This window comes from Saccopteryx bilineata, chromosome 4 (genome assembly GCF_036850765.1).
Source record: "Saccopteryx bilineata isolate mSacBil1 chromosome 4, mSacBil1_pri_phased_curated, whole genome shotgun sequence".
Lineage (NCBI taxonomy): Eukaryota > Metazoa > Chordata > Mammalia > Chiroptera > Emballonuridae > Saccopteryx > Saccopteryx bilineata.
Window position 1 is genome coordinate 129886926 of NC_089493.1, and position 25120 is coordinate 129912045.

Sequence of the window (25120 nt, forward strand, 5' to 3'; positions counted from 1 at the left end):
TTTATTCAGGGACTCGTCCTAGGAAACAATTCAGGGAAGGAGCTGTCCACATGAGGCAGACAGACACCATTTCTTGCTTTGTAGACTTCATTTAGACACACAAATAGACCACAGAGAGACAGCTGACATCCATTAACTACCCCTCTCCCAGGGTAAAAGCAAGGGGGATTGAGTCACATGTCCTCGAGTGCCCCAGTGCCTGGTAGATGATCCAGGCTATGTGGATGCCACCCTGGTTCCCAGGAGAGTGGGGTAGCATTGACGTGAGCATGGTTTGAAGGTCTATCCTAAAAACAGCTTCTCTGGCCTGGCCCAATGGCCAAGTGGCTGTCCCAGGCTGCCACCATAGCCTGCTTTCTAGAAAACTGCCACCACCCCAGTCACTGTCCCTGTATTCAGGCCCCCGAAGTGACTACAACCCATCTCTCGAGGGGCAGGGACAGGACAGGCACAGCTGAGCCTCAAGCACATTAGTGTGACAGGCATCAGGGTCCTGCCACCACAGGGGGAGTGGACCCACACTGATTTTTTGCAATCCTGTGTCAATAGCTCCTGGAGCCAGTGGTGCATTTGTGCTGACCTTTCATGTGATGACTGATTCCCATTGGGGAATGGGAGGCAGGAGCGGCTGCCCCTGCTGCTGACAGATTCTGGTGTGGGGCAGAGGCAAGACAGCCACTTGGAGAATCTGTGCTGATGACCACCAGCCCCTCCTTGTGTTGGGATGTGCAACACTGCCTGGGGGCTGATACCCCCAGGTCTCATTCCCTACTTCCTACCTTCCGGCTTTTACAGAAGCGAGGCCTCCTACACCAACCTGGAGTCCCTCCTTGTTCCGGGCAGGACCCATCAGGTGTCCTCTGCCCAAACCATGGTTGGTGCCACCTTTGCATTTTTGCTTGGGCTGTTTTCCCACCAAGAAGACCTTCCTCTCACCCTTAACCTGCCAGCCTTCCTTCAGAGCCTCCCACTGGTCCCTCTTTCTACAGGATGGCTTTTCCGACCACCCTCACAGTCTCCTAGAGCCCTTCCTTATTTGAGAGTTGTCATTAGTGCCATCAGGTTTCATTTTGAGATAGTACTCACATGGTGCACCAACTGCTGGCTGCATTGACCCCCTGAAAGTCTGATGGAGAACCATGTGGCCTCTGCAAGGGGCTGGGGAACCCGTGTGGGACAGACAGGGACTGAGGACAAGGGTAGAGATCATGTCTAATTTGGCATCTATGATACCACCAGCCATAGGTGTGAACATTGGTGCAACCCTCTAGGAGAACAGTCTACCCACACAAATTCAGTGCCTAAAATATTTTAACTCAGATGTTCATATTGAGTACTAAAGAACTCATTTGGGAGCCAGAGATATGTATCAATGCAGTGTTATTATGGGAGGAAATGGGAAGGGAGAAGCCAAGGCACCTGAACGTGATGGAATACCTAGCTGCTAAAATTACTCCCGACAGTAGTTGTTTAGGTTTTCGTGGTAAATGAAAGTGGGATGTGAGAATAATAATTATATATATATATATATAGGAAAATAGGCTTAGGGAAAAAAAAAAAAAACTAGAAAAAAGTACACTGTCTTATGAACAGTTGTTTTTAGTATAAAAATTAGGGTGTTTTTTTTATTTTCATCTTTCTACTTTTCTGTATTTTCCCAAATTTATTAAGTTTGTATGGCTTTTATCATTAAGACAAACGTTTGTGGCATATAGAGACATGCACATAACCCAGTATCTGGACATCTCTTGTTTTGGGAGAAGCTATGTCCCCACCATCTGCTCCCACCTTCTCCTTTCAGCTATCCAAGGCTGGGGAACCCCTGGAGCTGCCCCTGTGGAATCAGTCCTTCCTCTTCCAAGGCCGAGATGGAGCCACCAACTTCTCCGACGACACTGCCCTGGTGCTGGAGTACTACTCCTCAACCCCAAGTAAGTGCCCCAGTGCCACTCTAGAGCAAGTACCCATCAGGTCATATGCATGGAAGGATTTTCAGGCCATTTTGCCTCTGCCTCTGGCCTCTTGTGGGGACGGGTCCCAGGAGGACCTTCTAGTGCTCACAGACAGACCCGAGAGTGCCAGGCGGCTGCCTTCCTTGTCCAGATGGCAACTCTGGGGTGTGGGCCCTATTCCCATACTGGTTCCCTGTGTTTCTACTATACCACCAATCCTCCCTGTGCACCTGCCAGTGAGTTGGGTGGAGGCAGAGCCCTTGGGGCTTTCATCCTGGGAGGTGGGGAGGAGACAGATCCAGAGAACAGCTGGCCCACGGTCTTCAGTTCACACTGTAAGGCTGAAGCCCCAAAGACCAGGGACAAGGGAGACTGATACAAACCCCCAAAGACAGGAATAGGGCTAGAGCTGGCTTTAAGCTCAGGACGCCCTGAAGAGCAGAGAAAGAGGATATCTGTGCTGGCCCAGGCCAGGGGGTGGGAAACAGTGGGTGCTGAGGGATGGGAGAGTGAAGTGTTGTTTAACAAGATGGGGCCCAGGTGGGGTCTTGGATGTTTGCTGGGGTTTGAGAAGCCTGGGCTAGAGATTTTGGTGGGAGCTCCAGCAGATCTTTCTCCTCCCACCCCACCCCACCCCACAGTGAAAAGTGGTGAGTCATGGACCCTCGGCAAGCCCCTGGGCATCTCTGTGTTGCCACTAAAGAGTCATTTGTACCGCAAGATGCTGGCCGGGAAAAGCCTGAAGGGGTTCCGAGTAGAGAGGCTCCCCATCACCGTGAGTTCCCATGCTGGGCAGTCCCCCAGTCCTTCCCTGCCCACCCCACACCCTTCTGTACCTTGCCTCACCAAAACAGGTGAGCTTTCAGTTGGGGCCCTCCCCGCCATGGAAGGAGTTTCCCCAAACACTAGAAGACAGTCTTACCCTTGGACTTGTAATAAAATTACCCCAGAGCGACTTGGGGAGAAGCACTGGGAGGCCCCATGGGATAGCAGCAAGAGTTCAGACCTATCACCAACCAGACCTGAGTTCAAATCCTGCCTTGCCTGAGTCCTCACTGCAGAAGTTGGGGCAAGTTCCTCAGCCTCTCTGAACTTAGAGCACCAATCTCTAAAATGGGAATGTGCCTGTCTACAATCCCTGTTTAACAAGAATTAAGAGTCAGACTGGGTTCAAACTTCCAGTTCCACCACTTACCAGCTTACATGAGCATGGGACAATTACTGAAAGTCTCAGTGCCTCAGTTTTCTTGTCTGTGAAATGAGTTCATAGCAATAGTACATTCTCATAGTTTTGTTGTGAGATTTTTGGGGAGGAGGTGGAGGGGAATACTGTAAAGCACTGAGAACAGAATAAGTTCTTGGTAAGAATTAATTCATTATTATCATTGTTGTCTACTTCTGTGCCACCTCCTTCATTAAAATATTTCAGACATATGGTCATAATAGACCTCCACAACTGGGAGCTTCCCCATTCTACCAGGAGGCAAGTCTGAAGGTGCCCTCAGGTCCCCAGTGGCATTGGGAAGGGTGTGCAGTGGTGGCGAGGGTGGGTGAGGGAGGAGGTGGCTCCTGCCTCTGTCTCCTTCATCCCTGCATTGTGTGCTCTGGGCACAGCCCTCAGCAGGCACCTTCCTGAGCCATCCTGCATGGGCAAAGCAGAGGCAAGAGCGGCCCTGGGCATCTTGTCTGATTACCCCCTTCTCCTCCCCAGGACACCAAGCTGAAAACCGTAATTGGTGAGGCCCCCACAGTGGATCTCTCCATTCAACTACTTTCCTCTGAGGTAAGGCTGAGGGTCCGGAGAAGGTCAGGGACCGGGAGCCATGTGCTGCCTCCTGTGGCCCTTCAGTGGGTCCCAGCCTCCTTCAGTGGGTCCCAGCCTCCTTCACAGTTGTTGGCCATGCTCAGGGTAGGGGTCAAGGCCTTCAGGAAGGAAGGAACAGCCACTTTGGATGCAAATGTCTGAAGGTGAGTTGAAGCTCCGGAAAACCAGAGAGGAAGCTGAGATTAGAAAGGAGAGAGTTGTAGCAGAGGGCCATCCAGACCTGGGAGTCAACCTCTAACCTGGTCTAAGCCACACCTGGTTCCTGGAATCAAGTTCCACAAGGGTGAACTAGAATATCAGCTTTTGTTGCTGCTGCATAACAAAAGACCCCACATTTAGCAGCATAAGACAACACCCATTTATGAGCTCAACCTTCTGTAGCAGGCAGTCTTATACAGCATGACTGAATCAAGTGTTGGCAGGATGTGTTCCTTTCTGGAGGCTCTGGGAAGACTCGACTGCAGGGCTCGCTCAGGTTGTAAGCAGAACCCGGTTCCTGGTGGCTGTAGGACTGAGGTCCCTGTTTCCTTGCTAGCTATCAACTCAGCTCCTGAAGGCTCCCACATTCCTCCTCATGGTGGCCTCCTCCATCTTCAAGCCAATAGCATGTTCATTCCCCCTCGCATTTCAGAATGCTGGCTTCCTCTTCCGTCAGCAGGCAGAGAAAACACTCCACTTTCAAAGGGGCTTATGTGATTCAGTCAGGTCCACCCTGATAACATACACTGTGCCACAGAATACAAGCACAGGAGTAATCTGCTCAGCATACTCACAGGCTCTGGGGTCAGGGTGTGGACACTTGGCGGTCTATTGTTGGGATGCTGCCACCTATATCTGGTACAGTCTACATGGAACAATGCCAGAGGCTATGAGCCCTGCCTGGTGGCTGAGGGCTCTTCCTCTGTCCTGTGAAAACTGGGCTCTGAGTTCAAATTGGACTCCAGTCACTTGGCCGCAGTGCACCCTGCCGGGATTTTTTCCACTCACCTTTGCAGTGCTGAGACAGGCATGAAGCTGGAATGTGGGCAGTTGAAGACCACAATCCCAGGAAACGATGACCCAGACATCAGCTCACTACTGCCAGCTGCCCATGCCAGGGAACATAGCCACCAGTCCTGGGGTAGACTCGGCCTTGTGACCTTACCCGTGGAGAGCACAGGGAAATCCATGGTGTAGGGTAAGAGGTGTGTATCCGGGAGTGGAGTGTGCCAGCCTGCTGGTGTCTCCCATGAGGCCTCTGTGAGTGCCTACAGCCTCTCATAAGCCCTCCCTGCAGTGCAATTTTTTGCATTGCATCCTAGAGCCTCCTCTAATTCTTGGTGAGAAAATTTGTTAGATGACCACCTGACATTGCTCCACCACCAAACCAGGTGCTGGACTGAGAAAGTACAAAGATGAAAGGAAAGCAAGAGGCCTCCCAAAAACAGAGAAAGAGAGTCCTTGGAAGAAAATGTCACAGATTTACCCACTTGGGAGCTCAACGCTCCACACCCTTTTCTCAGGGTCTAGAGTCTGCCAGGGGCCACTACCAGCCCCTTCCTCACTGCCCCCTGCATCCTGCCCTTTCACTGGGGCACATGGGTTCTGAGGATCCAAAGGGGTGTCAGGTGATCAGGACAATGAGGGACCCAGGGAGGCAACAGGCAGGTGGGCAGTACTCTTCCCCAGTTGCCCAGGGGCTGGGCACAAAGGTCTGGGTGATGAATTATTCACCGGAGCTGTGCTAAGTGCAGAATTAATCCCCATCCTTTCAGCTGGAGACCTCACTAAATTATCCCTTCCAGTCATGCGGGAAAATGCAGTGAATTTATCCAGCAGCTGAGTGTTTTGATCTGCTGGGCCCTTGTGATATGAGCTTCCCCTTCCCCCAACTCCCCCCCCCCCCCCGGAGGCTGGCAGAAATCTTTCAGTAATGGATTTCTGAGAAGAAAGGGAAAGAAAGGGGACCCAGATTGGGTGTGTACCAGGAAAATAGTACTAGGGAAAATCCGGATTCTGCAGCCAAGAATTCATTCACCCACAGAGCTCCACACACGAATGTTCACACAATGGTGCTGGAGCGCCCACACAGGGACAGTCACACGTGCACAAACATGCACATGTGTGCGCACACAGAGGCATCTTTGCAACTGTGCACACATTTAATACACCTGTATGCTCCCACACAGATGTGCAAACCGACGCACAAACCTACACTGGCACACAGAAGCTGAATCTCTTTGTGCCTACGCTATTTCTTGGTGAACCACTCAGAGAATGGGCTAACAACAGACTCACTTTGATTCTAGAATCTAAAAGTCCAATATGGGGGTCTGAGGATGAAGTGCTGATGTGGGTGAATTTGGCCGAAGGCTTTTGCGGCCTCTGCTCCAGTCTGTTCATTCTTTTACTCCGCATCTATTTGAGGAGACTAGGATTCCAGGAAGCTCCTGCGGATTGTACTGCGGATTGCAGATTGTAGTGAGGAGAGCGAGGGACCAGCAGAGGAAATGCATCTGACATGAATCCACCTTCACCAGACTCCAACATGGCTCTCAGCTAGTGGCTGAGTCCTTTCACCACCCTTCTACCCACAGGGTGGAGGGAGGGTGCTGAGAATTGATGAGCAGGTTAGATGGCATCGCAGCTAAGTCTAAAAGCCCAGTCCCCAGCTCTATCCCTCACCATCCCCTTCCCTGTCATGCCACCATTGTCCTCCCAGCAAAGGCAAAGGCAAAGGCAAACACTTACTGAGCACCTGCTGGGGAGAAGGTACCTCCTGATTTTGCAGATCTTGCATTGAAGATGAGAAAAAGGCCTCAACTTCCTAAAACTTGCATTCCCAGAGAGCAGGGAGAGTAGACCAGACAATGAGAGAATCAGTTCATGAGAAGATGTCAGTTTCTGGTCAGAGGTCTGCTGAAACCAAACCAGCCACAGACAGGGAGTGCTCGAACAGGCTCTGGCTGCAACAGAGAGACCAGCTTCCTTCTATATTACTGTTTTCTGCCTAAGGTGTTGTCTTCCAGGTCCTAGGCTGAGGAACCTGACCTTCATCTCTGCATCTGGCCTGTGGGGTCAGAACCATCAAATCTTCCATCATTTAAATCAAACACTGTTCAAAGCTCCAGGATCCATGCCGGAAGCCTGGCAGTCCTTAGAATACTCTGACACTCCAGCTGCAGGGGGTGCTCGTGAGAATAGGCTCCTCGTGGCTCTCATCCATGTGGCTAACAACTCTATCTTAGGGGCTCCTTGCTCACGGTCAGATGTGCTATGGAGAAGAAATGCCTCAGGAAGAATAAATATGCATGCCCTGTTTGGATCCCTCCTGCTTGAGGACACAGCCTCTTTTCCCATCAGCCTACACAGGACAGCACTGACCATCCTGGTTCATTGACATTTTGGTGAACACAGTCTCCCTACACCCATTGTTTCCACGTTACCCATTCTCAGAGCTCTAGGAACATGAGCACCATGGACTTCCCACATAGGCAGAAACCGTAGAGGTATCTCAAGAGCCCACCCTAAGCAGGAATATCCTTGGTGACACCTGCTGTGGTGAGTCAGCCCAACCTCTCCTCTTGCTCTGCCATGACCAGGAGCTTACTACCTCTGGAAGCAACCCACCCCATGGCTTAGTGACTATAACTGATAGAAATACTCACCCACCCACCTCCCAGGGCCCTCCCTCTGCCCCAGACTCCTGGCTCTGCCCTCTGGGGCTGGAATGCAACCCCAACAAGCCTCTTGCTCTGGTTCTACGGACACCAGCACATGGTCAGCCATCCAGCGTGTTGGTGAGGCAGACCAGCCAGCAAAGCCAGCAGGTTCAGTGAATAGCAAAAATTGTAGTCTCCTGGTTTGGGATATGGTACTTGAAGCTGGTTCTGTTGATGATGGGTTAAGCTTCCCTCCCCCCACAGTGGGGCTTCTCTATGGGACCTGCTGCTTTGAGTGATCTCCTTTAGGCTAGAGCTGTTTTTATAGAAAGCTCATCCTTCTTGCACATTCTGTGGGGGTTGGCCTTGGAGGTCCATTGAGCTCTAAGAGTCCCTGAGCCTATGGCTACTCCACATATACATATGTGAATAAACCTTTGGTCTCCTTCACTCCATCTCTGATGTTGGCCTCTTCTCTTTGAAGACGGTGATCTGGTCCTGGGAGTCTATACTTCTCCAGGCTGAGCAGCCTCCTCTCTCAATAAACTGGCTTCAAAACCCTGCAGCATCCCGGACGCCCTCCAATTTGTGCACATCCTTTTTGAAGTGAGGTCCATGACAACCAGGCTTCCCAAGCCTAGCCATGTCGACTGGAGCCTGGCACATACCAGAAGGCACTCACTGTGTCAGCCTGGACCTCCCATGAGGAGGTCAAGTCCATGCTGTCACCTGGGTATTCAGCAGCACGATCCCAAAGCTGGGATTTGGGATCCAGCATCTCACCCAGGCAGGACTCCAAGGCAACAGGCAGAATAAGGTCTCTTGGATGGGTGGCCGCACCCTCAGCCCATAGCCCTGAGAGATGCTGGCAGGACTTGAAACCCACTGGCTCTTTTGGATTTTGGCCCATGGAGGGGGCATGTGAGGAGAGGAGGAGGTGGGATCTGCTGCCACCCCCTGAAGAAGGGGTGGCTCCCACTTTCCAGCTGGCCCTTCCTATTCCCCCTCACAGAAAAGGGCTGATGGGTCTTTGATACCATGTGGCCTTGGTGTTTTCACTCGAACCAGCAGTTACACAACTCACTCCAGAGACCTGCCCAGAGTGGGGACAAGTGGCTATTTAGCAGATATGGAGGGGAGAGCAGGACAACAGCTGCCAGATTTGATTAATTTTTATACTAGCTCTGATGGACGCATGACAGCCATAGGCTGGTTCTCCGAGAAGCCCCAGCACTGCCTGCCTTCATTTCCCCACAAGCACAGCTGCCTGGAAGGCCCGGTGTCCAGGATGGCACAGCAGCCTCCTCAGTTGGTTCTGTCTGAAGGTCCTATCCCCATCCTGAGTCTCCAACTCTGAAAGCACCATTCTAAGGACAATGATAGATCTGGGGAAAGAGACCCCACACACACAAACTGACAACGTCCCTGCCAGTCTTCCCTCCCCCTCAGACCCAACCATCCCTGTGCTCTCACTCTCCCAAGCTTTGGGGCAGAAAATGGGAACAGACTTATCCCTACCCTAGCTCACAAGTTCCCTGCTCATATTCTAGATTCAAGTCAACCCAAAGGCAGCTGGGCCAGGTGGGAAAGAGGCAAAAGCCCGTGCTTCTCCAGGGCTGCCCTTGCCCTTGGCTCCCAGGTGTTCAGTATTGGGGCATTGTTGCACCATAAGAGGTTCCTGCCTGCTTTTCACTATGTATGAGTCTCTCCCAGTAGTGGTCCATGCTTTGGGAACAAATATTGCTCCCTGGCCCACAGTCTCTTGGTTATTATACAATTGCTCACCCCATGCTCTTCTCTAAAACACAAGGGTCTACAGACTTTACTTGCTCACTTCTTGGGACAGGGAGCTCATTACTTACCAGGAAGCCCTTTCCAGCCTCTGTCAGCCCCCTGTGAAAACCTCTTCCTCTGTCTCTCTCCAGTCCCCCCACCCCACCCCAGCTTTTTCTTCCTGGTGCAAGCTCCAGAGAAGCCAGCTCTCCTGCCTCCATCAACTCTGCTGCTGTCCACAAACTTGTTAAATCACCTCCAGCCTGACCAGCTCTCTCTCCCCTGGCTGATCTCTGTCACACTTGATTTCTCTTCCCATCCTCCTGGTGGTCTCCTCCTGACAAGACTGCTCTTAAAGTATTCCCCAAAATCCACAAGGCTAAGTCAACATTGGAGGGTAGGATAATACTATTACCTCTTTTTGCCAAACATATTCCCCCCTTTGGTGCAGCCAAAGTCTATGATTCTGCTTTATTTTTTTACTAACCAAGGCTGCAGGGGTCCATGTAAAGCCTATGGGTCCAGTCCAGGCATGTGAGCCATTGTCAGGTGGCAATATCTTCACCTTGAACTCTGCCACTCTTTTTTGAATTTAGGCAGGGACTCTCTTCCCTGGGATAGTCTACTTTCTTTCTCTCAGCCCATTGTCCAGGCCTGAGAGCATTCTGGATCCCAACTTCATCATGCGTCATATTTACAGTCCCACTTCCATTGCCTCCCCCAACTTTCAGGTCATCTGTGCATGCAGTCAGAACACTTTCAGCACTGTGATATACACTAGAAAGTGAGCATCCTGAGACCTGGGTTTGAGTCCTGGATCTTTCCAGTTGATCTTGCTCCCCTGAGCTTCACTTTTCTCCTCTAAAGAAGGGGCCTGTGACTCCTACCAACCAGGCACATAGTGAAAATCGAGTGAAGGAACCTGTGTGAGTGGCCAGCACACTGTCTTAAAGATGGACATTAGGGTATGGGAGTGCTTAGTATTGTTCACCTGAGATGCTGACAAGTGTGGGGACCTCACCACAGATGAGGACAGGGCTCCTGAGGGAGGGGAACAGTGGAGCCCGCTAACCCATCACTTGGTGCCCACCCCTCATAACAACCTCTCCACCATATTCACATCCATGTGGACATCAGGGGGCCTTGTCAACTATTGAAGAGAAATGTCACCAGCACTACATTGGCCTCACAGCAGTTTTTCATGGAATGAAGAACTGGAAAGGAGACAGACAACCATCTCTCCAGAGATCAGACTTGTGAAGTCCGCACTGTACGTTGCCATGAACGGGGGGGGGGGGGGCTGTGAAGGAGATGAAGGATGTAAAGACCTGCCTCCTGGCCTTGAGAGCTTTCTGAACCCTGAGCTCCAAACCAGGGTGAGCAGGGCTGGACCCAGAATCATTCTACAAGCTTACCCCAAATGCCTCACCAACTGCCAACCGCAAGACCCTGTGCTGCTTCGGGAATGTGAGCCTGTGACTCCCAGCCCACAGATGGAGTCAGGATGCAAATGTGGCTAAGGAAACAGGCCTGATGCTCTCCCATAAACCCAGTGCATACTTTGTGGATTGAAGAAGTTGGGAGGGGAAGAATAGAGGGCAAAAGCTTCCAGACCAAACTTCTCAGAAAGTAAGAGATGTGCTTGGGTTTCTCCCCATGTCAAAGTCAGACTAACATAGCCTAGACCTCCCTTCAGCCAAACTAGATGCACCCCTGGTCCAGCCAAAGGCATTCAAGCATGAATTTACTAACCATTTATTAGATCCCTAACCTGTGCTAAGTGATAAAACACTCCCATAGATCCTTACCACCCATCTTGCTAAGGGTTCTAGTTAAGGTAGGTGCATTGAGCATCCAAAAGTCAGGGAAGAGTCCTAGAGAAGCATGCCTCAAAGAGCAACTTGGAAATTGGCAAGGCAAGATGCTTCAGGTAGAGGGAACCAATAGTATAAAGCCACAGAGGTATGGCAGTGCCCCGAGTGCACAGGACGTAGGGAGGCTGTCATGGGCAGTGATGCTGAAAGTTAGATGGGGCCAGGACAGTGGAAGTCCTGGACACTGGAATACAGGGTTTAAACTTAGGCACACAATAATGGGAAGTGTTAAGGAAGGTCTTTGAGCAGTTGTAGGATATGATCTGACCAATATGTTGGAAAAGTCTCTCTAGATATAAACAAGGGGGAACCCAAGGAGGAAGATTACATGCAGAAAGACCAGGTTTCAAGCTTACAAGTGTGAGCCTATCCACAGCCTATTCACTGAGCTATAGACAGGGCTTTATTTAATATTAAAATCCCTGCTAGAATTTTTTTTAATTCTTATCACTGGTTCCCTTTCCCTGAACCCCACATTTTGCTTTTAGAGTTAACCCTCTGACATTGTTTTCTGGAGCATAAATCATGGCCCCTGTAAGGATTAGCACTTGGGCTCTCTTGACCGGCAGAGAGACTTGGGGACTCAAATCCCACCACAAATACAACACCAGACAGAGTACCATAAATGAGGCTTGCGATATGCAGGTGAGGCAGCAAGCCCATCTTGGAGGGGGCCTGTTGTCAGAGTAGCCTTGCCTTCCACTGGAGAGATAAGAACCTACAACTTCAGCCACAGGAAATGACAAAGCAGTGACTGATGGGGGAGGGAGAGGAGCTGCCGCACAAGGCTCATTATGGCGCTTGCCAGCAGGCGAGACACCCTTATCAGGGAGAAAATTGCATCAGGCCCCCTGAATTACTAACGATTGGAAGCAGATTTCTTGGGACGCACTTTGTTAGATACCTAATGAGCAGGGAAGCACAGAAAAGATACAGGCGAGGAAAGCCTAAAGCTGGCAGGGTGGGGGACAAATGTCTTTGTTAAACAGAATTTGTCAGTTTCCGCTCCGGGCTCCCTGGGGATGGTTCAGGACCAGCTAATTGAATTAAGAGCAATGCACTCCAGCAGGGAGTATCAGGGCAGGGTGAGGGAGGCAAGCAGTCCAGTAAGAGGGCGCTTTCAGCACCAAGGACAGCAGCTGCAACCTAGTTTGTAATTGCCAGGGCTAGCTGGAAATGTATTTTGCATGGTCAGGGATCTGGGGGGATGGAGTGGGTAGGAGAGAAGCAGGAGGTGTACGTGGAGGAGGGGGAACAGGTGACTCAAAATGCCTTGAGCTTGTGATGCTATTGGCCTGGGTTGTCTCAACAGACCCTCCTGGCAGGCGAGAGAGAGTGCTAAGAGGCATAAGGAAGGGGTGTCTTCTCTCCCCGCCATGGTGCTCATGAGGTGTGGGGCAGCTGCAGAGGCAGTGCAGGGGTGGTGGGGCTGGGCTCCGAGTCTGAGCCTGTGCATGACTGTGCATTACTTTGAGCTTTCAAAGTAGATCTCCAATTACCACCTTAATGAAGCAGGGCATGCTGCACCACTGAGCCACAGAGCTAGAAGCCACTTGTCAGCCTCAAGCTGCCTCAGCAGGCAAGGTAGGGCCTGCCAAGACAAGGACAAGCCAGCAGCCTCCTACTCCCATTCCCCTTTGCGGTTAAGGGGGAGAGCCAGGCAAGCCTGGGCCTGAAGAGGGAGGAGTTAACCCTCAAGGCTTCCTCTCCCTGTCCTATTTTAGCATTGCCTCTTCCCCCATCCTCCTCCCTGACCCACCACTTCCAGAAGCCTGACTCCTCCCTGTGGGTCTTAAACAAGCTCTTTTCCCATGAGGAGCAAGGGAGGGGAGGGCACAATCTCCTCCCCAAAACAGGGCAGGTTGAAGCTGAGGAGTTTAGAGGGATAAAGTTGGCTCCAGAGAAAGGGCACTACTAGGGAGAATGTAGGCACTCTGTGAGGCACTTGTGGGTCTTCCTTGTGTCCATTAACTCCTTGTTAGAAGTTAGACTCCACTATGTGGAGGTCTAAAGACTTTTCTACAAAATTCACCCATCCACCTTGCCCACAACTCCCAGGCCACAGTAGCTCCTGGCAAAGTTGATTGGAAATGGAGGCAAAATACCAGCAGGGGTGCAGGTTGGTGGGGTGGGGAGGTGCTTGCACAAAACAGCTGTGGAAGCAGGTATGGGGCAGGGCCAGCCATGGCGAGGGCAGAGCACTGTAGACCCACTAAGTCTGGCAGGGGTTACAGAAGAGCAGCTGGTGGGGGGGGGGAGGGGTTAGAAGGGAGTGGGATGGGTAAAATAGACTAGAGTCCACCAGTAGTCTGCTTATACTTCCCTCCCTGGAACACCCCCTCACCAGAAACTAATGAGGTGAAGGCACTAGACTGGACTAGACTGGACTGGGTCAGTCTCATTTTTATTTTACCTTTGTGATGAAATTCAATGAATTATACACAGTAAATTTCTGAGTCTACATAAAAGTACCTGGTGAATGCCAGCTCCAGTCAAGAGTCCAACAAATGCCAGCTCTGAGTTACTGAGTTAGCCCAGCTGGTGCAGGGACCTCACAGGGTAGCTGTCAGGGAGATAGGCTGTGGGGAAGGAGCCTTCCCCAGCACTGTATCCCTGCTCTCAGAACTGATGGCACATCTCTGGGGACCTCTCCCTTGATTTCATTACTTCTACTTCCTCTTCTAACTGGATTAGATGGCAGTCTATGAAATCCAGGGCATTAAAATTGGCTTGCTGCCTGGAAATGAGGAGAAATGTCATTATGGTTCCTGAATCAGCATCTCACCCCAGCCCTGGGGGCCACCTGCTCAATGGGGAGTTAGTGTTTGCCCTGGGTTGTTACTCTTCCCTTCATTCTCTCTTGTAGCCATCCACCCATCCACTCATCTACTCATCCACCCATCCACCCATCCACTCATCCACTCATCCATCCATACATGCATACATACATACATACATCCACTCATCCATCCATCCATCCATCCATCCACCCACTTATCCATCCATACATACATACACTCATCCATCCATCCATCCAATATGCATTCTATTCTCCTCTGCCATCAGTCTGGTGTTCAGCTGTCCTGAACAGGGGAGAGACATGGTACTTTTTCCTGTGTAAACCAGACAGCCAAAAATCTCCAAACCATCTGTCTCAATGCTACACAGGGGCACCAGGCATGTTCAGTGAGGAGCCTCTGGGTGAATTTCACCCTCCCTGAATTATAGCTCCTGAGAGGAGCAGGTGAGAAAGAGCCAGACCTAACACCCAGGGACAAAACAGGCTCAGAAGTCAGATTTGATGTGCAGAAGGTGCCATAGGCAGTCCCAGGGTCACCCAAGCTTCATTGTTCCCATTCCAGGAATCTTCTTCATACAGCTGCTTTCTCTCTGAAGTTATTTATCTTGTGCCCATTTGACTGGGGGTGGGGAGAATAAGGCCAGACTGGACTGGATACTTCTGTATTTGTGTGACTACTCCTCATTCTATGGATACATGCCTGAAAAGGTTTCAAGATAATGGATTTCTGCACACCAAATTTTTTAAAGGGCTTAAAAGAATCATTAAAGGATCCCAGTGATAAATGGAAGGATCCTTGTCCAAATCTATCTGATTCATAGGTGTGGGCTTTCATGTAGAGTATCCACTTCTTGTGTGTGCTCAGGATCAGACTTTCAAGCACCTCTAACCCTGAAAATAATCTGTCCCCAGTTGGCACTATGCCCATTCTTCCATTTAATTCTGGAACAACACTCCAGACAGTGGCATGTTTGTCTTCTGTATGGCCAAGACAAGATTCCATCAGCTGATGTAGGGTAGAAGTGGGTCACCTTTGAGGTCCCTACAAACTTGATACTGTATAGTATTTTTTGAATAATAAACACTTCTTAGGGCTAACTGTGGATTTTCAACAGAGCTTTAAAGTAACCTCTCCCTGGCCCTGGCTGGTTTGCTCAGTGGCTAGAGTGTCAGCCTGGCATAGGGATGTCCCTGCTTTAATTCTTTTTTTTTTTTTTTGTATTTTTCCGAAGCTGGAAACGGGGATAGACAGTCAGACAGACTCCCGCATGTGCCCGACCGGGATCCACCCGGCATGCCCACCAGGGGGTGACGCTCTGCCCCTCCGGGGTGTCGCTCTGTCACGACCAGAACCACTCTAGCGCCTGAGGCAGAAGCCAAGGAGCCATCCCCAGCACCCGGGCCATCATTGCTCCAATGGAGCCCCGCTGCGAGAGGGGAAGAGAGAGACAGAGAGGAAGGAGAGGGGGAGGGGCGGAGAAGCAGATGGGCGCTTCTCCTGTGTGCCCTGGCCGGGAATCGAACCCGGGACTTCTGCACGCCAGACCGACGCTCTACCACTGAGCCAACCGGCCAGGGCCAATTCTTGATCAGAAGAAGTCACCATCTGCTTCTCTCCCCCCCTTCTCTCCCTTTTCCTCTCCCACAGCTATTGACTCAGTTGGTTTGAGTGTTGGCTTCAGGCACTGAGGATAGTTTGGCTGGTCCAAGCATGTTGGCCTCAGGTGCTAAAAATAGCTCAATTGATTCGATCATCAGCCCAAGACAGGGTTTATCAGGTGGATCCCAGTTGAGGCAAATGCAGGAGTCTGTCTTTCTATCTCCCTTCCTCTCAGTTAAAAAAAAAAAATTAAAAAATAAAGTATCCTCTCCCCAAAGAGAACCTAAGACACATCTCTGGATCCAAGGAACATAAATTTTTTTTTTGCTTTTGTTTTTGTTTGGTGACAGAGACAGAGAGAGAGGGACAGATAGAGACAGACAGGAATGGAGAGAGATGAGAAGCATCAATTCTTCATTGCATTTCCTTAGTTGTTCATTGATTGCTTTTCTCATATGTGTTTTGACTGAGGTCACCTGTGGGCTCTGCTACAGCAGAGCAAGTGACCCCTTGCTCAAGCCAGCAACCTTGGGCTCAAGCCAGTGACCTTTGGGTTCAAGCCAGTGACCTCTGGGCTCAAGCCAGCAACCATGGGGTTGTATCTATGAGTCCACACTCAAGCCAGCGATCTCAAGATTTCAAACCTGGATCCTCTGCATCCCAGTTCAATGTTCTACCCACTACACCACCACCTGGTCAGGCAGGAACTTAAAGTTTCGTTTGAAAAACAAAAGTGGCAGAGAAGCCTGGAGTTAGAGACCAGTGTGAACAGAAAGAGCCAGTGGCTGGGCTGGAGGAACCCAGACAAGCTTTGAGCAAGTGTGGGTGGAGGCTATTAGGCTCACTGGAGGGTTTGGTATTTGAGTGGGTTCAAATTCTAGATAAGAGGTGAGAGAGAAATTCATGCCAGGAAGGATGAAGAAACTAGGAAACAGGACATAGAAAGAGAAGGAGGACCACCACAGAGAGAGAGAAGGAGAGAGAGGAGAAATGTGCTGTTTAATGAGTGATAAGAGGAAAGGATGACCGAGAAGATGAAACAGAGAATATGTCTGCACAACAAAGGGTGTCACAAGAGTGTGGAAGTTTTAAAAAGCTGTTGCTATGGCATTGAGTATGGAAGTCATCGATGGCCTAGTTTATTCCTTCAAAAATATTTATTGAGGCCTGACCTGTGGTGGCGCAGTGGATAAAGCATTGACCTGGAATGCTGAGGTTGCTGGTTCAAAACCCTGGGCTTGCCTGGTCAAGGCACATATGGGAGTTGAAGCTTCCTGCTCCTCCCCCCCTTCTCTCTCTCTCTCTCTCTCTCTTTCTCTCTCTCTCTCTCTCCCCCTCTAAAAAAATGAATAAATAAATAAAAATAATTAAAAAAAAATATTTATTGAGCACCTACCATGAGGCAGGCACAAGGGATAACAAGAAACAAGGTCCCAAATTACGTATAACTTACATGCTAGCATGGGGATTGGAGGAAGGAGGCAGACAGTCAACAACTAAACACATTTTTTGAAAGTTTAATTTTCTGGAAGAGTCAGACCAATGAACACAATAAAATGGAGTAATGTGAGTATATTGGAGGAGGGGTGACTTTAGATATGAAGGGCCTCCATCTGAAAGAGCAGGGCCTCTCTGAGGTCACCTGTGGGCCAAGACTTGAATAAGTAGAAAGCAACAGACATTTAAGGACCCATGAGGCTCTCCAGATGAGAGAACAGCAAGTGCCAAGACCTTGAGGCAGGAAAGAGCTCCAGCTTGTTAGAGAAACATCGAGGACAATGTGGTGAGGGCCCGGTGAGCAAGAGGGCAGGAGGCAGGCAGGGACCAGACATGCTGGCTTCCTGAGCCATGAGGAGAGGTTTGGAGTGCGGAAGGTGCACTTAGGGTGGTGAAGCACAGAGAAATTTTCTCCATGCCTTCTCTTCCTAGAGGCCAGAAAACTTCTTAACACCAGACAACATCAGGACTCTGCCCACCTTGGACCCTCAGATCTTAGATGAGAAGCTGGGTTTCATCCATGAGTCCTGGTCCAAGGACACAGAGAGCTCCACAATGAGCACCAGCATGTCCCCCTGTCAGGAAGCAGAGGAGGAGCCTCTGAGGCCCCATACCTCCCATGAAATGGTGAGTGCTCCCCTCAGGGCAGGGAGGGCTGGAGAAGTGATGAGGCAATATGAAAGACACTTGACTGCCCCTGAGAGCCTGGTCACTCCTCAGGTGACAAGTAGATCTCCCCTTGGACACACCATAAGTGAGTAGTGCTGGATCTATGCTTGCGGAAAGTATGGAGCCTTCATTTTACAAAAAAAAAGTCTTTATCTTTTAAATCGAATGCCCATAATGACTTCTTTCAAAACAAACCTTGCAACACTTGTCTGGGCTGGTTCTGTTTCCCCAGGTAGCCATCAGCTCAGAACTCCCTCAGGAGCGCGTCCCCTGGGTGGGTGGAAAGTCCCCCTGAGAGATTAGTTTTAGCTTCTAAAAGACGAAATGGAGCCTTGAAGGAAAAAGAGCACCTTCTTCAGCCTCAGTCTGTGTCCCTGTGTACCATGGGAGCTGGCGTGGCTTCTTGTTGCCTGTTGGTCTAATGCCAGGGAAGGGTTGGTGAAGGTCACCAAGGCAGTGTCTCACTTTCGTGAGGGGTCGTCCCTGGGTCCTAGCCCCTTGCTGCAGAGAGCTAACATGTGCAAGGCCACCAAAAAGACAGTCTCATCAAAGTTCCTAATGGAGGTGCCACCCCAATGAGCACAGGTGAGTTCAAGTGTGGCTCCCTCCCTCCTTCCACAGCGGGTCCCCCAGGGAGTGCTGCTCCCACAGGTCCAGACAAAAGGCCCAAACCAAGGCCATTGGCCAATGAGGAAACCCTGGGCCTTCTCTTCTCAGGGTTTGCCCGTCTTCACCAGCAGCCTTCACATCTTCCCCTGATACTTCTGCACCTTCTTTCTGGGACATGTCCCAGTGAGTGAATAGAAAGGGTTGCTGTTTGCTGGGTATGCCCAGGTTGCTCCCGCATGAACTACCCCTGCCCACCCCAAAGCAGGGCCCTTCCCAGCAGGTGCCAGAGCTCTAACAGGGCACCTGCCACACTCCTCCTTCTCACCTATGCCCCTCGGGAAAGCAGCTCTCCAACCTGACCTTCCAGCTTAGGCATCTGTTGAGTGGGAAATAGAGATTCAGACCTTGCCTTTGGAGACGTGGTGCAGCATGAATGAACCAGCTCTCTTAAGGGTTAAACCATAAGAGATGGGGTGAGATGGCATCTTGAGAAGTCAAAGTTAGCACAAGGAAAAACAGTCTTTAAGCAAGAGGTTGAGAAACGTTGTGAATGACAGGGGAGGAGGGGAGAGAGTGACCCAAGGGACACCCATCCAGGCTTCTGCGAGACTCTGAGAGTGAGCTTGGGGCTCAGGGATGCCCCCTCCCCACAAACAGTCAAAGATGCTGTAAATGGTCTAGATGGAGAACTAACTCAAGAACGCCCTCTCTGAACATCACCTTAGCACACCCATCAGTGAGCAGGTCCCCTAAGCTCCCCTCCCCACCCTGGCAAGGCCACAAGCATTGGCTACTCTCCCTGGCTTGCTGTTGGGTTGAGTTCACTTGGCCACCAGCATTCAGTCTTTGAACTAAGAGCCCCAGGGCCCAGCCCAGGCCAGGGACAACACAAATGCAGGAAAATGTTTATTGGGCCATGTGACAGACAGGAAGTACATCAGAGAGAACCATAGAGAGCATGTAATCTGAGATCCTAATTTTACAAAAATGGCAGTAGGGATGAGGTGAGGTAACCCTGCCAAAAGTTCCTGACCCTGTGTTGCCTTGCATATGGTCAAATGAATACCAGGTGGCTACAGAGGTCCAGATGTCCAGCCCTGCACCCTTCAGCCACCTGATACCACTGGGTGCCTCAGATGCTCACATAATACTCAGGGCCTGGGCCTGCTTCTCTCCCTTGCCCACCCCAGCCTAGCCCAGGCCCTGATCCTGTTCCCTCCTGTTTCTGACTCTTGGCTCCATTTTCATTTATCCTTCCACCTCCCCTTCAGTCTTCCAACTCATAATTCCTCTCTTCTCCCCCACCCACCACCTCTCTTTCCTATCTCCTCTCTCTCTCTCTCTCAGTGTTTCCCTTTGCCCTTGTTGGGTTCTGAAAGCCCCAGCCCCAGCCCCAGCCTTAACTAGCAAGAGCCTGGATGGACCAGGGCAGGACCCAGATATTCAAAAGGCAAGCAGAGTGGTCACAAGCAGCAAACTCAGGTGGGTAGCAATGGTGTACGGGCCCATCACAAGCAACCATGCAGCTGTGAGTCATTACTCCATGGCAACAAAACAAAATTACATACTAGTGATAAATCATGCAACCAAGAGACCAGTGACAAGCAAGACAAGGCAATCAGGGAGTGGCGGGGTGCAGTTCCTTAGCAATAGAGCCAGCCGCCCAGCACAATTGCACAGCCCCATGTTATAGGACGGCCCAGCTGCAGCACATAGCCGAAGTACATGGCATGTAAGCTGTAGAGAGTTACAGGGCCATAGATGATACCTGGCTAGCACTCAAATCCACCAGGGGGCAATGGCACGATCTAGGATATGAGACTCCTAACATGAGGTCAGGTAGTAGTCACCAGTAGCAGAGCCTCAGGGTATGGCTGTGGCCCCAGCGGCATGGCAGTGTACTGAGCAAAAGTTTAAATCAGGGGTCCCCAAACTTTTTACACAGGGGGCCAGTTCACTGTCCCTCAGACCATTGGAGGGCCAGACTATAAAAAAAAACTATGAACAAATCCCTATGCACACTGCACAGATCTTATTTTAAAGTAAAAAAAGCAAAACGGGAACAAATATAATATTTAAAATAAAGAACAAGTAAATTTAAATCAACCATTTCAATGGGAACTATGCTCCTCTCACTGACCACCAATGAAAGAGGTGCCCCTTCCGGAAGTGCGGCGGGGGCCAGATAAATGGCCTCAGGGGGCCGCATGTGGCCCGCGGGCCATAGTTTGGGGACCCCTGGTTTAAACCATCCCCCTGGCTCTCAGCCACTCTAATGGGGCAATGTGCCTCTTGACGTCACCTGAATCAGGTGAGTTGTCTGTCTGGTTGTGTAGCACATTCCCCAGAGCTCAGTAAATAATTCCATCTCTGACTCCCATCAGAGCCTCCTGGGCTGATAGAAAACTGAACATCTTGTGAAGAAAGAAGCACCTTGGGAATGGAGAAGGGAGTGGAGGAGACACTGGTCTACCCATCCCTGCAGCCCCACCCCCAGCGTGCCCTTGGGTCTTCTCCTTCCAGGGTTCAATCCAGGCAATTCTTCCCTTCTGGGCTCCTTCAGGCTTCCTTCATCCGGACACTTGGTTTTGACACAGACTTTTTAAGTCTCATTTTGTCAATGTGGTCCAAAGCTCCCATCCTGAGTGAGCCTCTGGGGGTCAGGGTCCACGGGTGTGATCTTGAATCAAGGATAAGGTCTGGGCAGAGCTAAAGGAAGCCTTTATCTCCCTTCTGAGAAGCCCAGGAAGTTTTGTTGTTGTTGTTGTTTTCATTCGTATTTATTTATTTGAGACAGAGCAAGAAAGGTAGAGAGAGAGAAACATTGATTTGTTGTTCCATTTTTTTGTGCATTAATTGGTTGATCCTTGTATGTCTTAACCGAGGATCAAACCTGCAACCTTGGCATGTGGGGACGACACTCTAACCAACTGAGCTAGCTGGCGAGAGCCAAGGAAATCTTTTGAAAGAGGTGGACTTTCAGTGAGGTGAAGAGTGAGAGTCATTCTGAACATGACAGTTTTCCAAACCTTTGCCCCTAGACTTCCCCCTAGTCCACTTCATGCTAAACCAGGCACTACCCACCCCCACAGGCCCCATGAAAGAGCAAATAAGATGAGGGGCTCCATGCTGTGTGTAGACAGGCCTGGCTCCATCCACATGGGTCTTATAAAATACCTGCCACGTGTTTCCCAGCAATCCTCCAACCAGCAAGAAAACTGGAACTGCCCCTCCTGCCCAGTATCCAGCTGGGTCCAGCTGTGCAGGCAGCAAGAACAGGGGAAGGCCAAGGAAGGGAAGAGCCAAGGCCCTGAGGTCTAGGAGTTCTCTGGCCAATAGGAGTCAGCCATACACCAGGAGACGAGAGACAACAGAGTGACACAGAATGGGCGCCCAGTAAAAATTTGATGAAGGATGAATGGCAAAGGGGCATCACTAAGAGTGTCACACCTAATCCAGCATCGTTAGGCACATCCAGTGAGACCTTGGTAACAAGAAAGAGGAGCAAAGAAGGATTCCTGGAGGAGGCCAGCTATACTCTGCATAGCCAGAGGCAGAAGGGCTCAGTTGCTATTCAAGAAGTACCCGTTCAGTGTGTTGCCAGTGCAGAAACTCCAGCACGGGATCTTTCCCTCTCCTCTCTGGACCCTTCCCTCTATTCTTCCCCATCCCCTCCCTGTTTCCGTCTCTCCCTGCTCTTTCTCTAGTTATCCCTACTTTTTTCTGATTTTCTCTTTCCCTCCCTCTTTCCCTCCACTACTCAGAGATTTGTGGCCAACCAGAGTTGCCCTCACACCAACAGATGAATAATTGACGAGGGTTGTTTAAAGATTCAGTGGAGTTTCTCCAACCTCCTCACACTGGAATAACTCATTTCTTTCAGTCTTTCTTTGAAAGCCTCCCGCCCTCCGCCACCACCGCCACCTTCATCTCTCCCCACTTGTTCCCCCCACATGCTACCCACCTAGGAGCATGTGCTTCTGTTGCTCTTCCTCTCTTGAGTCTGCTGGGCCCCAGAAGAACCCCTTAATCCATAGTTTCTTCGTGTCTGCTTCCTTACGCCCCCCACCCCATTTGACCTGCCCATAAGTAAGTTGACTTGGGCTCCTCTGGACACCTCATTGCGTGGGTGAAGATAGGAAGGAAGGGCAGTGAAGCTGTGGCTCCTCCCGGGTCACACAGCAGAGGAGGTGGGCACAGGACCACAGGACCTGGGCCTTCTAGCCCAGTGACTACTTCCTCCCGCCCCCAGGCAGGCAGAGCAGTGCTGGCTTTGCCACACCTTCCCCAGGATGGCTTGGAGCACTTGGCGACCCTGAGCCTTGGGTTTTCCATCTGGAACACAGGATCTTACAGGATGCTCCCCCACCCTACCTGCCTCTCAGGGTCAAACAGAACAGGCGTGGTGCCATCAGAAAAGCAGTGTAGCAGGGACACCTATGAAACTGGCCCTGCGTGTCTGCCTGTCATGACTCTAGGATGATCAACCATCCTTGTTTGCCCAGGACTGAGGGATTCAATAGTGCTAAAACCAAAATAGTCCCAGGTAAATCAGGGTGCGCTCACCTACAGAGCACAGGCCCTCCTTGGCCCCAGCCCTGCTCCATTCCAGGCTGCCACACCCTTGGCCCCTCAGCTCCCATAACTGTGACCACACCCACAGGGCACATACCCTCTGCTCACCAGCCAGCTCCACACTGCCCCCTGCATTCACCTGCTCCTTGAAGGGACCTGGAACCCCCTTGCTCTTTCTGGGCACCAGTTTCTTCCTCTGTTAGCAGAGGAGGTTGTAGTAAATGTTCCCCAGCCCGCGCCCGGCATGAGGTCTGCAGACAGACTGTCGAGGCTGAGCCCCAAGCCTGGTCTGGCTCCCTTGGCACCACCTGGTAGCAGGTGATGAGTCTGCGCAGCAGCCTCCTGCAGCACCAGCAGCAGTCACCTAAGTATCGACACTGCCCACATTGGTGGCCACTAGTAGCAGGAATATCAGCCCGGGGTGACAACAGCACTAGGCTCAGGAGACTGGGGCTAGCTCTCACAAGCCACAGTGACACAAAACTCAACCTGGGAAGCAGCTCACCTGGGTCCTGAGAGTCCAAGGCCATTGCAGAGGCAGAGTACAACAGAAACAGAGAGAGAGAGACAGAGACAAAGAAAGCACAACCATCTGATGCCCACTTCAACAGCCCTTAATACGAAGTTCTGACTGAGTGCCTCCTCCAGACCACCCACACTTGCCACTAAATGCATTCCGGAAACACCACTGTCACCCCGTCTCTCCTGCTGCAAACACCTCAGTCTCTGTCACCCTGACTCCGTTGCCCAGGGCTTGTGGTCCCACTTTGCCATTCAGTCTTCTGTCCTGGTCAACTCTACAGGCACCTCTGTTCTATCCACCTAGCTGCAGGGCCCACCTAAAGGCATGTGCTCATCACACAGGAGCACTGTACAGCACCCCGACCCCTCCTGGGCCCAGCTGCTGCAGGCAGGAGGTCTCAGTCCTCCTCAGCCCCTCCTCTGCATTCTGTAGCCCCTACATGGTCAGCCTGGTATCTAAAAATAAGTCTGGTGAGGTCGCGACAGTCACAGCTGCTGGGCTCTGCTGAGAACCCTCAAGATGAGGAGCTCTCCTCCTCCTTCATCTAACTTCCTTCTCTAGTTCCTCCAGAGAGAGAGAGGGGAGAGAAGGAGAGAGAAAGTCTGCGCAGGAGCCTCCTGCAGCACCAGCAGCAGTCACCTAAGTATGGACCCTGCCCACGTCAGTGGGCACTAGTAGCAGGAACGAGAACACTTACCAAGTAGCAGAGAAAGAGAACACTTACCCAGAATTTGAGAAAGGAAGGGAGGGAGGGAAGGAGAAAGGTGGAAAGGAAGAAACAGGAGTCACCCTACATGTGTCTCTTTATCCCCCTGCAGATCCCTACTCCCCCTCCTCTCATTGTTTTAGCTCTAGCAGGTCTGAGCCCATGTCTAACACAAAAGAGCGCATGACCTTAAACAGGTCACTCCCTGCTCTGGTCCATCTTCTCTCTGTGGAGTGATGGGAACAACCTCCCCTCTGGAGGCTGCAGGGAGGGGTAACAAGACAATGGATGGCAGGCAGCCCCCTGGAAACTGTAAGGAGCTGTCTGCTTTTCAGGAGGCTTATGAACAGTCACAATGTTCATGAGGCCCCTCCAGACAGAATAACAGGGAGGAAAGAGGGACAAGTGCCCAGGCCTCTCCTCTCTGACCCTTTCCCAGAAGAGCTATTCCCGGAGCCCTGACCTGCTTCCACCTCCCTCTGTTTCCTATCCCCAGCCCAGCATCTCTCAGTGTGCCGGTGTGCAGTTCTCCCCCTCATCCAACACCTGGTACTAAAGAGATTAATAAATGAGACTCATAACTCAGCTGCTGGGATGCCGCAGATATTTATGGTTCCTTTTCAATTTGCAGAGAGATTAAGTGTTTGTCGATTGGTGTGTGTGTGTGTGTGTGTGTGTGTGTGTGTGAGAGAGAGAGAGAGAGAGAGAGAGAGAGAGAGGTTGGGCAAGGCCCCCTGCAGACCAGCTGCCTCCCCCACTCCACACACACTGCCTGGTGGGTTCCCCACCCTTACAGCCAGTCCCAGGAGCCTGGTGGGGAGCCACTGGCCAATGGAGTGGGCTTGTCTTCCTGACCAACTTGACTAGAGAGGACGGGGGGGTGCCATCCCTGGATGATGCACAGGGTCCCTTTCTGGGCCTCATCCAACCCTGTCTCTCCCCACAGAGCAAGGGGTCCCCAGGGCCAGGTAAACACAGCCTGGAGCCCAACTTCACAGTTCTACACCACTCTCTGGGTATCTGAGACCTCAGCATTCACTGCTCAAATGGACCTGAGCCTGCTTCTGAGGATTGTG

At 51.1% G+C, this 25120-nt stretch overlaps 1 protein-coding gene across 1 annotated transcript in view; it reads left to right on the forward strand.

Moving 5' to 3' along the window:
* Positions 1-25120, forward strand: part of CCDC33 (coiled-coil domain containing 33) — a 130199-nt gene that overhangs the window by 65609 nt on the left and 39470 nt on the right. Inside the window, 4 exon segments of the mRNA XM_066276728.1 lie at positions 1802-1931; positions 2594-2727; positions 3664-3735; positions 17395-17589. Coding sequence (XP_066132825.1) covers positions 1802-1931; positions 2594-2727; positions 3664-3735; positions 17395-17589 — 531 coding nt within the window.